Consider the following 13821-nt stretch of genomic DNA (forward strand, 5'->3'; position numbering starts at 1 on the left):
CTTGGGAAGCGGGAAATTATAACTTTACGCCAATGATTTGACTAAATATCCATATCAAAATCTATATTTCATCAATGTGAACGCAGCAGAGACCTATAAAGAAGAAAACAAGAACAAAAAAATGCTCACCTTTCCTCCAACTGACAACAAGCACTAAAACTAAATTCAGGGAAACAGTCACTAGATGGCACCGTTGAGCCACATACAGTAACTATGCTAGTAATAAATATGCCATGATGCACTCAAATCATACACTAGCTGCAATCGAAACCACAACCATCTGTTTTACATATTTTAATCAAACCAGGCTGATTTCATTGGCTACATCATACACCAGATGTACACAACACACCCCAAGACACATTCAAAACACATGTTTTTGCTTCACACAACATAAATACAGAGATAGGCCAGTCTGTCTGTCAGTTAGACTCTTGGCTTTACTGAGACAGCCCACCTTCTTCTCAAACCTAAAGATACTATCACTGTAAAGCCAAGATAGCAACTTTAGGTTTGAGAAGAAGGTAGGAGGTCTGGTTTTGCCAAATGGCACCCTATTTCCTATATAGTGCACTACTTTTGACAGGGTTTTTGTTAACAGCAGTGCACTATATAGGGAAGAGGGTGCCATTTGGGACACCGGCTGTGATTCATGCATTCAGTCACGATGTTGGTGAAGACACAAACAATCCCTGAGGGGTGTGTGTGTGTGTGTGTGTGTGTGTGTGTGTGTGTGTGTGTGTGTGTGTGTGTGTGTGGCAGCTTGTTGCCTAGAGGTTGTTGCCACAAGTGTAGTGTGATCTGAATCTGTGTGACAGGTACTCAGACTCTTCTTGAAATACAGAGAACACTCTCTTTCTCTCCCGCAATCTCTCCCCCTCACACTCCCTCATGTAAATGTATGCGAAGCCAACGTGTGCAATAGGATCATCACAGCATGCTGAGAAACACAACACTACTCACTCCCTCTCTCAATTCAATTTAAGGGCTTTATTGGCATGGGCAACATATGTTTACATTGCCAAAGCAAGTGAAATAGATAATAAACAAAAGTGAAATAAACAATAAAGAATTAACAGTAAACATTACACTCACAAAAGTTCCAAAAGAATAAAGACATTTCAAATGTCATATTATGTCTATATACAGTGTTGTAGTGATGTGCAAATAGTTAAAGTACAAAAGGGAAAATAAATAAACATAAATATGGGTTTGTATTTACAATGGTGTTTGTTCTTCACTGGTTGCCCTTTTCTTGTGGCAACAGGTCACAAATCTTGCTGCTGTGATGAGACACTGTGGTATTTCACCCAGTAGATATGGGAGTTTATCAAAATTGGGTTTGTTTTCAAATTCTTTGTGGGTCTGTGCAATCTGAGGGAAATATGTGTCTCTAATATGGTCATACATTTGGCAGGAGGTTAGGAAGTACAGCTCAGTTTCCACCTCATTTTGTGGGCAGTGTGCACATAGCCTGTCCTCTCTTGAGAGCCAGGTCTGCCTACGGTGGCCTTTCTCAATAGCAATGCTCACTGAGTCTGTACATAGTCAAAGCTTTCCTTAAGTTTGGGTCAGTCACAGTGGTCAGGTATTCTGCCACTGTGTACTCTCTGTTTAGGGCCAAAAAGCATTCGGTTTGCTCAGAATTTTGTTAATTCTTCCCAATGTGTCAAGTAATTATCTTTTTGTTTTCTCGTGATTTGTTTGGGTGTAATTGTGCTGCTGTCCTGGGGCTCTGTAGGGTGTGTTTGTGAACAGAGCCCCAGGACCAGCTTACTTAGGAGACTCTTCTCCAGGTTCATCTCTCTGTAGGTGATGGCTTTGTTATGGAAGGTTTAGGAATCTCTTCCTTTTAGGTGATTGTAGAATTTAACATCTCTTTTCTGGATTTTTCCAAGATCCTAATTGGTATGTCGAATTTGATGTTCCTTTTGATGGCGTAGAAGGCCCTTCTTGCCTTGTCTCTCAGATCGTTCACAGCTTTGTGGAAGTTACCTGTGGCGCTGGTGTTTAGATCGAGGTATGTATAGTTGTTTATGTGCTCTAGGGCAACAGTGTCTAGATGGAATTTGTATTTATGGTCCTGGCAACTGAACCTTTTTTGGAACACCATTATTTTGGTCTTACAGAGATTCACTGTCAGGGTCCAGGTCTGACAGAATCTGTGCAGAATATCTAGGTGCTGCTGTAGGCCCTCCTTGGTTGGGCACAGAAACACCAGATCATCAGAAAACAGACATTTGACAGAGGGTGAGGCCGGGTGCTGCAGACTGTTCTAGTGGCCTCGCCAATTCATTGATATATATGTTGAAGAGGCACATGCCAATTTGAGTCAAAAGCTTTTTTGAAATCAACAAAGCATGAGAAGACTCTTCCTTTGTTTTTGTTTGTTTGTTTGTCAATTAGGGTGAATACGTGGTCTGTCGTACGGTAATTTGGTAAAAAGCCAATTTGACATTTGCTCAGTACATTGTTTTCACTGAGGAAATGTACGAGCCTGCTGTTAATGATAATGCAGAGGATTTTCCCAAGGTTGCTGTTGACGCATATCCCACGGTAGTTATTGGGGTCAAATTTGTCTCCACTTTTGTGGATTGGGGTGATCAGTCCTTGGTTCCAAATATTGGGGAAGATGCCAGAGCTGAGGATGATGTTAAAGAGTTTAAGTATAGCCAATTGGAATTTGTTGTATGTATATTTTATCACTTCATTGAGGATACCATCAACACCACAGGCCTTTTTGGGTTAAAGGGTTTGTATTTTGTCCTGCAGTTCATTCAATGTAATTGGAGAATCCAGTGTGTTCTGGTGGCCTTTAATAGTTGATTCTAATATTTGTATTTGATCATGTATGTTTTTGCTGTTTGTTCTTTATTATAGGGCCTATAAGATTGGAGAAGTGGTTTATCCATACATCTCCATTTTGGATAGATAATTCTTCATGTTGTTGTTTGTTTAGTGTTTTCCAATTTTCCCAGAAGTGGTTAAATTCTATGGATTCTTCAATTACAATGAGCTGATTTCTGACGTGCTGTTCCTTCTTTTCCCTAGTGTGTTTATGAATTGTTTTAGTGATTCACCATAGTCAAGGCGTAAGCTCAGGTTTTCTGGGTCTCTATGTTTTTGGTTGGACAGGTTTCTCAATTTCTTAGGTTTCTCAACTTGCGTTTACCCGCTTTATGGTAGCAGGGTGGAAGTCTTTTCATGGTAGCAGGGTGGAGATAAGCACTTTTTTCAATCAGTCCCTTTCCTGCTGTGTTCTCAGGTCGTTTGTGTCTGTGTGTATTATTATCTCTCCTCTCCGCCCTCTCTCTCTCCTCTCTGTAGTTCGACTTGTTTGTTATTCTGCTTATGCAAGGCCCAGCTTCTTCTTGACCTCGTGGTCGGCCAGTCCAAGAGGATTATTATTGGTTCAGATGGTGAGGAAACATTAAAATTTATAAAAAGGAAACATACCAAACGCCCAGACTAAAGACTAAACCAAACCAAAGGCCCCAAGGCCACCAAAGTAAACCTCCAGCCTCAGGGTTTTTCCAGCTGGGACACCGACAGATATTCACCTTAATCGGCAACACCTGATGTGCTTATCAAGGCTTAGCTCAGCACCTAGACCCGGTTGCTGCTGCCACCTGGGGGATGGAATGTGGAAGTGTATCCTGGTAGAATGTTTCCTAACTGTGTGCTATCACTAAACTACCACCCAGCAGGAGTACCAATCTAGACACCACTACAGTAGACACCACCCAGCAGGAGTACCAATCTAGACACCACTACAGTATTCACCACCCAGCAGGAGTACCAATCTAGACACCACCACAGTAGACACCACCCAGCAGGAGTACCAATCTAGACACCACTACAGTATTCACCACCCAGCAGGAGTACCAATCTAGACACCACCACAGTAGACACCACCCAGCAGGAGTACCAATCTAGACACCACCACAGTAGACACCACCCAGCAGGAGTACCAATCTAGACACCACTACAGTAGACACCACCCAGCAGGAGTACCAATCTAGACACCACTACAGTATTCACCACCCAGCAGGAGTACCAATCTAGACACCACTACAGTAGACACCACCCAGCATGAGTACCAATCCAGACACTACTACAGTATTCACCACCCAGCAGGAGTACCAATCTAGACACCACTACAGTAGACACCACCCAGCATGAGTACCAATCCAGACACTACTACAGTAGACACCACCCAGCAGGAGTACCAATCTAGACACCACCACAGTAGACACCACCCAGCAGGAGTACCAATCTAGACACCACTACAGTATTCACCACCCAGCAGGAGTACCAATCTAGACACCACCACAGTAGACACCACCCAGCATGAGTACCAATCTAGACACCACTACAGTAGACACCACCCAGCAGGAGTACCAATCTAGACACCACTACAGTAGACACCACCCAGCAGGAGTACCAATCTAGACACCACTACAGTAGACACCACCCAGCAGGAGTACCAATCTAGACACCACTACAGTAGACACCACCCAGCAGGAGTACCAATCCAGACACTACTACAGTAGACACCACCCAGCAGGAGTACCAATCTAGACACCACCACAGTAGACACCACCCAGCAGGAGTACCAATCTAGACACCACTACAGTAGACACCACCCAGCAGGAGTACCAATCTAGACACCACTACAGTAGACACCACCCAGCAGGAGTACCAATCTAGACACCACTACAGTATTCACCACCCAGCAGGAGTACCAATCTAGACACCACCACAGTAGACACCACCCAGCATGAGTACCAATCTAGACACCACTACAGTAGACACCAACCAGCAGGAGTACCAATCTAGACACCACTACAGTAGACATCACCCAGCAGGAGTACCAATCTAGACACCACTACAGTATTCACCACCCAGCAGGAGTACCAATCTAGACACCACTACAGTAGACACCACCCAGCAGGAGTACCAATCCAGACACTACTACAGTATTCACCACCCAGCAGGAGTACCAATCTAGACACCACTACAGTATTCACCACCCAGCAGGAGTACCAATCTAGACACTACTACAGTAGACACCACCCAGCAGGAGTACCAATCTAGACACCACTACAGTATTCACCACCCAGCAGGAGTACCAATCCAGACACTACTACAGTATTCACCACCCAGCAGGAGTACCAATCTAGACACCACTACAGTAGACACCACCCAGCAGGAGTACCAATCTAGACACCACTACGTAATTCACCACCCAGCAGGAGTACCAATCCAGACACCACTACAGTAGACACCACCCAGCAGGAGTACCAATCTAGACACCACTACAGTAGACACCACCCAGCAGGAGTACCAATCTAGACACCACTACAGTAGACACCACCCAGCAGGAGTACCAATCCAGACACTACTACAGTAGACACCACCCAGCAGGAGTACAAATCCAGACACTACTACAGTAGACACCACCCAGCAGGAGTACCAATCCAGACACCACTACAGTATTCACCACCCAGCAGGAGTACCAATCCAGACACTACTACAGTATTCACCACCCAGCAGGAGTACCAATCTAGACACTACTACAGTAGACACCACCCAGCAGGAGTACCAATCTAGACACTACTACAGTATTCACCACCCAGCAGGAGTACCAATCTAGACACCACTACAGTATTCACCACCCAGCAGGAGTACCAATCTAGACACTACTACAGTAGACACCACCCAGCAGGAGTACCAATCCAGACACCACTACAGTATTCACCACCCAGCAGGAGTACCAATCTAGACACCACTACAGTATTCACCACCCAGCAGGAGTACCAATCCAGACACTACTACAGTAGACACCACCCAGCAGGAGTACCAATCCAGACACCACTACAGTAGACACCACCCAGCAGGAGTACCAATCTAGACACTACTACAGTATTCACCACCCAGCAGGAGTACCAATCCAGACACCACTACAGTATTCACCACCCAGCAGGAGTACCAATCCAGACACTACTACAGTAGACACCACCCAGCAGGAGTACCAATCCAGACACCACTACAGTATTCACCACCCAGCAGGAGTACCAATCTAGACACCACTACAGTATTCACCACCCAGCAGGAGTACCAATCCAGACACTACTACAGTAGACACCACCCAGCAGGAGTACCAATCCAGACACCACTACAGTAGACACCACCCAGCAGGAGTACCAATCTAGACACTACTACAGTATTCACCACCCAGCAGGAGTACCAATCCAGACACCACTACAGTATTCACCACCCAGCAGGAGTACCAATCCAGACACTACTACAGTAGACACCACCCAGCAGGAGTACCAATCCAGACACCACTACAGTATTCACCACCCAGCAGGAGTACCAATCTAGACACCACTACAGTAGACACCACCCAGCAGGAGTACCAATCCAGACACTACTACAGTAGACACCACCCAGCAGGAGTACCATCCAGACACCACTACAGTATTCACCACCCAGCAGGAGTACCAATCCAGACACCACTACAGTATTCACCACCCAGCAGGAGTACCAATCCAGACACCACTACAGTAGACACCACCCAGCAGGAGTACCAATCTAGACACCACTACAGTAGACACCACCCAGCAGGAGTACCAATCTAGACACCACTACAGTATTCACCACCCAGCAGGAGTACCAATCTAGACACCACTACAGTAGACACCACCCAGCAGGAGTACCAATCTAGACACCACTACAGTAGACACCACCCAGCAGGAGTACCAATCCAGACACTACTACAGTAGATACCACCCAGCAGGAGTACCAATCCAGACACCACTACAGTAGACACCACCCAGCAGGAGTACCAATCTAGACACCACTACAGTAGACACCACCCAGCAGGAGTACCAATCCAGACACCACTACAGTAGACACCACCCAGCAGGAGTACCAATCTAGACACCACTACAGTAGACACCACCCAGCAGGAGTACCAATCTAGACACCACTACAGTAGACACCACCCAGCAGGAGTACCAATCTAGACACCACTACAGTATTCACCACCCAGCAGGAGTACCAATCTAGACACCACTACAGTAGACACCACCCAGCAGGAGTACCAATCTAGACACCACTACAGTAGACACCACCCAGCAGGAGTACCAATCCAGACACTACTACAGTAGATACCACCCAGCAGGAGTACCAATCCAGACACCACTACAGTAGACACCACCCAGCAGGAGTACCAATCTAGACACCACTACAGTAGACACCACCCAGCAGGAGTACCAATCCAGACACCACTACAGTAGACACCACCCAGCAGGAGTACCAATGTAGACACCAGCCATGTTCTTCATCCCTTACTGTCTCCTCTCTGCTCTAGAGAACAATGGAGGGTTCTGGGTTCTAACTGGTTCCAGATCAGTGGTAGTGGCTAATGTTCTCTGTTCTCCTCTCTCTCTCCCCAGGGCCCAGGATTCCACTGTGTGTGTGTGTGTGTGTGTGTACCTGTGTGTGTGTTCATGTGTGTGACTGCATACATCTTTGCCAGTGTGTGTGTGTTCTGTGTTCAGCTAGTAGAACCCTCTACCCAGGGTTCTACTAGCCTCCGGTGGAACATCTGTCAGTGCTGGAGTCTAATACTCCGCTCTCATCCTGACAGGATGGTGTGTGTGCTGCCAACACTTTTAGCCCCAAGATGACATGTGTGTGTGTGTGAGTGAGTGAGTGAGTGAGTGAGTGAGTCAGTGAGTGAGTGAGTGAGTGAGTGAGTGAGTGAGTGAGTGAGTGAGTGAGTGAGTGAGTGAGTGAGTGAGTGAGTGAGTGAGTGTGTGTGTGTGTGTGTGTGTGTGTGTCTGTCTGTCTGTCTGCCTACATCTGTACCACTGCCAGTGTGTGTGTGTGTGTGTGTGTGTGTGTGTGTGTGTGTGTGTGTGTGTGTGTATGTGTGTGTGTGTGTGTGTGTGTGTGTGTGTGTGTGTGTGTGTGTGTGTGTGTGTGTGTGTGTGTGTGTGTGTGTGTGTGTATATGTCCCTGCCAGTGTGTGTGTGTGTGTGTGTGTGTGTGTGTGTGTGTGTGTCTGCATACGTCCGTGCCAGTGTGTGTGTGTGTGTGTGTGTGTGTGTGTGTGTGTGTGTGTGTGTGTGTGTGTGTGTGTGTGTGTGTATGTGTGTGTGTGTGTGTGTGTCAGCATTCGTCCCTACCAGTGTGTGTGTGTGTGTGTGTGTGTGTGTGTCTGCATACGTCCGTGCCAGTGTGTGTGTGTGTGTGTGTGTGTGTGTGTGTGTGTATCTGCATACGTCCGTACCAGTGTGTGTGTGTGTGTGTGTGTGTGTGTGTGTGTGTGTGTGTGTGTGTGTGTGTGTGTGTGTGTGTGTATCTGCATACGTCCGTACCAGTGTGTGTGTGTGTGAGAGGGAACACGTAATAAAACACATGGTTTCCCCCTCTGTACTGTCTGAGGGGTCTGACCCATTGAAACGGATATCACAACAACAGCTTTGGTTTACTGATGTTTACTAACACAACGTGACACACAGCTCATCCCCAGGGTCAGCTAAAGAGATAGCTGTGTGTGTGGATGTGTTTAACTAAGTCCCCACAAGAATAGTAAATGAACAAAAATTGCCCAACTGGGGACATTTTGTTTGTCCCCACAAGGTCAAATGCTATTTCTAGGAGGTTTAGGGTTAAGGTTAGAATTAGTGTTAGAATTATGTTAAGGGTTAGGAGCTAGGGTTAGTTTTAGGGTTAGGAGCTAGGGTTAGGAGCTAGGGTTAGTTTTAGGGTTAGGAGCTAGTGTTAGGAGCTAGGGTTAGTTTTAGGGTTAGGAGCTAGGGTTAGGAGCTAGGGTTAGTTTTAGGGTTAGGAGCTAGTGTTAGGAGCTAGGGTTAGTTTTAGGGTTAGGAGCTAGGGTTAGTTTTAGGGTTAGGAGCTAGGGTTAGTTTTAGGGTTAGGAGCTAGGGTTAGTTTTAGGGTTAGAAGCTAGGATTAGTTTTAGGGTTAGGAGTTGGGTTAAGAGCTAGGGTTAGGATCTAGGGTTAAGTTTAGTGTTAGGAGCTAGGGTTAGTTTTAGGGTTAGGGGTTAGGAGCTAAGGTTTAAAATTAGGTTTTTGGCTTAAGGTTAGGGTAAGAGTACAGGTTAGGGTTAGGGGTTAGGGAAAATAGGGTTTTGAATGGGTCTGAATTGTGTGTCCCCACAAGATTAGCTGTACAAGACTGTGTGTGGTTGTGTGTGTGTGTGTGTGTGTGTGTGTGTGTGTGTGTGTGTGTGTGTGTGTGTGTGTGTGTGTGTGTGTGTGTGTGTGTGTGTGTGTGTGTGTGTGTGTGTGTGTATAGGTTTGTGTGTGTATGTGTGTGTTAGGGTTGGGTCATTGAGGGCGTTTTTATAGGGCTGAGTTGGACAGTTAGGAAGGAGTGCCAGGAAATGATGTCATCAATGGCTGCAGTGTTACACATGTCCTGTCAGAATGGAGGAGAGGTGGAGAGAATGGAGGATAGACAAGAGGAAAGGAGAGGTGGAGAGAGTGAAGTAGAGAGAAGGAGAGGTGGAGAGAGTGAAGGAGAGAGAAGGAGAGGTGGAGAGAGTGAAGGAGAGAGAAGGAGAGGTGGAGAGAGTGAAGTAGAGAGAAGGAGAGGTGGAGAGAGTGAAGGAGAGAGAAGGAGAGGTGGAGAGAGTGAAGGAGAGAGAAGGAGAGGTGGAGAGAGTGAAGTAGAGAGAAGGAGAGGTGGAGAGAGTGAAGGAGAGAGAAGGAGAGGTGGAGAGAGTGAAGGAGAGAGAAGGAGAGGTGGAGAGAGTGAAGGAGAGAGAAGGAAGGAGAGGGAGAGAGAGTGAAGTAGAGAGAAGGAGAGGTGGAGAGAGTGAAGGAGAGAGAAGGAGAGGTGGAGAGAGTGAAGGAGAGAGAAGGAGAGGTGGAGAGAGTGAAGGAGAGAGAAGGAGAGGTGGAGAGAGTGAAGGAGAGAGAAGGAGAGGTGGAGAGAGTGAAGTAGAGAGAAGGAGAGGTGGAGAGAGTGAAGGAGAGAGAAGGAGAGGTGGAGAGAGTGAAGGAGAGAGAAGGAGAGGTGGAGAGAGTGAAAGAGAGAAGGAGAGGGAGAGAGAGTGAAGTAGAGAGAAGGAGAGTTGGAGAGAGTGAAGTAGAGAGAAGGAGAGGTGGAGAGAGTGAAGGAGAGAGAAGGAGAGGTGGAGAGAGTGAAGGAGAGAGAAGGAGAGGTGGAGAGAGTGAAGGAGAGAGAAGGAGAGGGAGAGAGAGTGAAGGAGAGAGAAGGAGAGGTGGAGAGAGTGAAGGAGAGAGAAGGAGAGGTGGAGAGAGTGAAGGAGAGAGAAGGAGAGGTGGAGAGAGTGAAGGAGAGAGAAGGAGAGGTGGAGAGAGTGAAGGAGAGAGAAGGAGAGGTGGAGAGAGTGAAGTAGAGAGAGAAAGAGAATGAAGGGGAATAGCCATGTTAACACATCCATGGACTCACACACACACACACACACACACACACACACACACACACACACACACACACACACACACACACACACTCTCTCACACACACTCTCTCACACACACACACTCTCACACACACACACTCTCACGCACACACACACACACGACTGGACTCGCCGAGTCGCCGTTGTTGACTGGTCCTGGTTGGGTCACACTAGAGTCACATAAAGGATTTAATATGGACACATAATACTCCCACACACTGAACACACACACACACTTTGAACAGAAAACACACTTTAAACAGGTGTGTGTGTGTGTGTGTGTGTGTGTGTGTGTGTGTGTGTGTGTGTGTGTGTGTGTGTGTGTGTGTGTGAGTGTGTGTGTGTGTGTGTTCATGCTCACATCAACACAGTCTGAACAGAAATGCTTCAGAGAAAATTCCTGATAATAATCCTAACTACCAATCTGTAAAGTCCTTTTCCAGTCAAAATACAACATTTCAAATGAAGTGCATACACGCTTCTAAAGAGTGAGCCTCGGCAAATGTCATCTGAATGATTTATCACAGTTCAGTGGTACTGTAGGTAACCAACCGCCAACCCGCCCCAGCAGACTTGTTTATGAAACATTTATCACTTCAATCATTAATTAGTTGAAAGATAAAAGCATGACGTGTTTTATTACGTCTGTCTGGTTAGGGATTGATTGTCAGTTCAGTGATTGGATAAACTAGTGAATCACAGTTTCTGAGTGCCAAAGGGCACCCTACACCTTCCCTATGGGGGGATAGGGTGCCATTGTAGGGAATAGGGTGCCATTGTAGGGAATAGGGTGCCATTGTAGGGAATAGGGTGCAAAGCAGGGAAACAACAACTGAAGGTAGGGTATATGTTCCTGTTTCTGTTATTACACTGTGATGGTTTGGATGGAGGATTATTATATATATTTTATTAACCACCGCCCTATGTGACCCCCAATCACGGTCGGATGTGATACAGCCTGGATTTGAACCAGGGACTGTAGTGACGCCTCTTACACTGAGATGCAGTGTCTTAGACCGCTGCGCCATTCGGGAGCCCACTCAGGATTGAGTGGGGAGATGAGAGGGAAGGGGTATAGAGAGAGAGAGAGAGAGAGAGAGAGAGGAATGGAGGGATGAAAGGAGGGGAGGTTGTACTATGTGTCATCCTATGTATTAGAAGGAGTATGCCACATGTTATCAGATTAGCAGAGCTTGGGCTCTTTATTTTGGAAAAAGACAAAAGCTCCTCTTGTCTTTCCAGTTAGTGGTTGAGTTGTTTGTTATTTGTTTTGTTGGTGTTCTGCCTCTCAGCACAGAGAGACTCCCAGTAGGAGTCAAACCAGGTTAACTATGGAAAACACAGGCCACGTGGGTCTCCCCTCTCTTGCCCTTCTCTCTCTTCCTCCCTTTCCCCCTCTATCTCCCGCTACCTCTCTCCATCATACACACACACACAGATAACTTGGAGAGTTCCATGTTTGGCATGGGTCCTCAGATCCTCAAAAGGTTCTACAGCTGCACCATCGAGAGCATCCTGACTGGTTGCATCACTGCCTGGTATGGCAACTGCTCGGCCTCCGACCGCTAGCGTGAACTGGGGCCACTGGGGCAAAGCTTCCTGCCATCCAGGACCTCTATACGAGGCGGTGTCAGAGGAAGGCCCTAAAAATTGTCAAAGACTCCAGCCACCCTAGTCATAGACTGTTCTCTCTGCTTACCACACGGCAAGCGGTACCGGAGCACCACGTCTTGGTCCAAGAGGCTTCTAAACAGCTTCTACCCCCCAAGCCTTAAGACTCCTGAACATTGATCAGTTGTATCAGGTGTGTTAGTACCGGCTGTAGGACCAAAGCCTACAAATCAAATCAAATTGTATTAGTCACAATACAACGTATATACAACAGGTGTAGACCTTACAGTGAAATGCTTACTTATGAGCCCCAACCAACAATGCAGTTAAAAAAATAGTCTGGATAGCAACTGCATTGTTGGTTGGGGCTCATAAGTAAGCATTTCACTGTAAGGTCTACACCTGTTGTATATAAGTTGTATTGTGACTAATACAATTTGATTTGATTTGTAGGCTTTGGTCCTACAGCCGATACTAACACACCTGATACAACTGATCAGCCACTACCTGGATTAGTTGATTGAGTGTGCTAGTGCTGGGCTGGAACAAAAACCTGCCCTGCACATCCTATAGCTGTCCAGTACCAGAAGCAGGCTGACCCCTGGTCTAAACTAGGCGTTTAAATAGGAGGTCTTGTGTGGACAACACCACAAGAGTGCGCAGCGTCCTCTCTCTCTCTTAGTCTTCCTCTCTCTCCTCATCTCAAACCTTAGCCAATTCACCCCCATTTCCTCCCTCCCTCCCCTCTTCTCTCGCTCTCTAGTCCCTGCCAGTAGCTCCACTCCATAGACGCAGGCGGCGCTGAAACCCTCTCAGCCACCCCTGCTGTCAGCGCTTAGCCGACGGGGGCAGCTCGCAGCTTGAGCCGAGAGAGAGAGAGAGAGGGAGAGTGAGAAATATGGTTGGCAATATGTGCGGTCGCAAGCTGGCTCGCCGCTCCAAATCAGCGCTGATAGTCGCGCTGACAGTTCTCCTGGTTCAGACGCTGATCGTGTGGAACTTTAGTACCCTGGATACCGGGGAAGAAGGGGCCAATAGTAGGCGGGAGAAGAGGGACCAAGTCGGGGGCATCAACAAAGCCTACAGCCAGTACCCCCGGAGCGGGCTGCCAAAGAGGCATCACCAACCTCCGCTTGGGAAAACGGCTGTCCGACACAAGCAACAACCGGTAAGATTAGGGAGCGAATTTAAGTCTGCCGACTAGCGTCAGTCATTACCGTTAATTTGATATGCTACCATTCCTGATTAATTGTACAGGCTACCATCCCCCACTACGCGGGGTTTATTGTATTGTAGGCTATATTGTATTGTAGGGTAGGAAGGCTGTTAAGCATGGAATTGTTGTCATCAGATGAAGCAAGAAGTCAGCGTGTATTTGGATGACAAAGATGTTGCTTAGCTGTTCTTACCCATAGATGTTGATAAACTGGTGTAAGCTAACCAGTCTTTAGGAATGATCGTGGTATATTAGACTAGTGTGATAATGGACCACGGGAGAGCGTGAGAGCGACACGGCTAATCGGATAGGTCTTCTTTAATGTAGAGTTGGTTTCTATTGGTAACGCGCTCTTACGCTGCTTTTACGTCTGACCTGTGGCAGTTTTCTAGTGACCAGCCTGTCTATTACTGTAGGCTACTGTCGGGCGCTATCAATGTGTGTGTGTGTGTGTGTGTGTGTGTGTGTTGTGCAGTCTCTGGTACAGTGCTAGACTCGTGGGTGGGATAATAGCCACAGACAGGCT

At 46.9% G+C, this 13821-nt stretch overlaps 1 protein-coding gene across 1 annotated transcript in view; it reads left to right on the forward strand.

Annotated features, from left to right (window-relative positions):
* The first annotated feature begins 12822 nt into the window (after positions 1–12822).
* The window catches only part of LOC115181500 (xylosyltransferase 1), a 46728-nt gene continuing 45729 nt past the window's right edge, over positions 12823–13821 (forward strand). Inside the window, exon 1 of the mRNA XM_029743417.1 lies at positions 12823–13247. Coding sequence (XP_029599277.1) covers positions 12978–13247 — 270 coding nt within the window. The 5' untranslated portion in view covers positions 12823–12977. The remainder of the gene's footprint in view (positions 13248–13821) is intronic.

Source organism: Salmo trutta, unplaced genomic scaffold, assembly GCF_901001165.1.
Source record: "Salmo trutta unplaced genomic scaffold, fSalTru1.1, whole genome shotgun sequence".
Lineage (NCBI taxonomy): Eukaryota > Metazoa > Chordata > Actinopteri > Salmoniformes > Salmonidae > Salmo > Salmo trutta.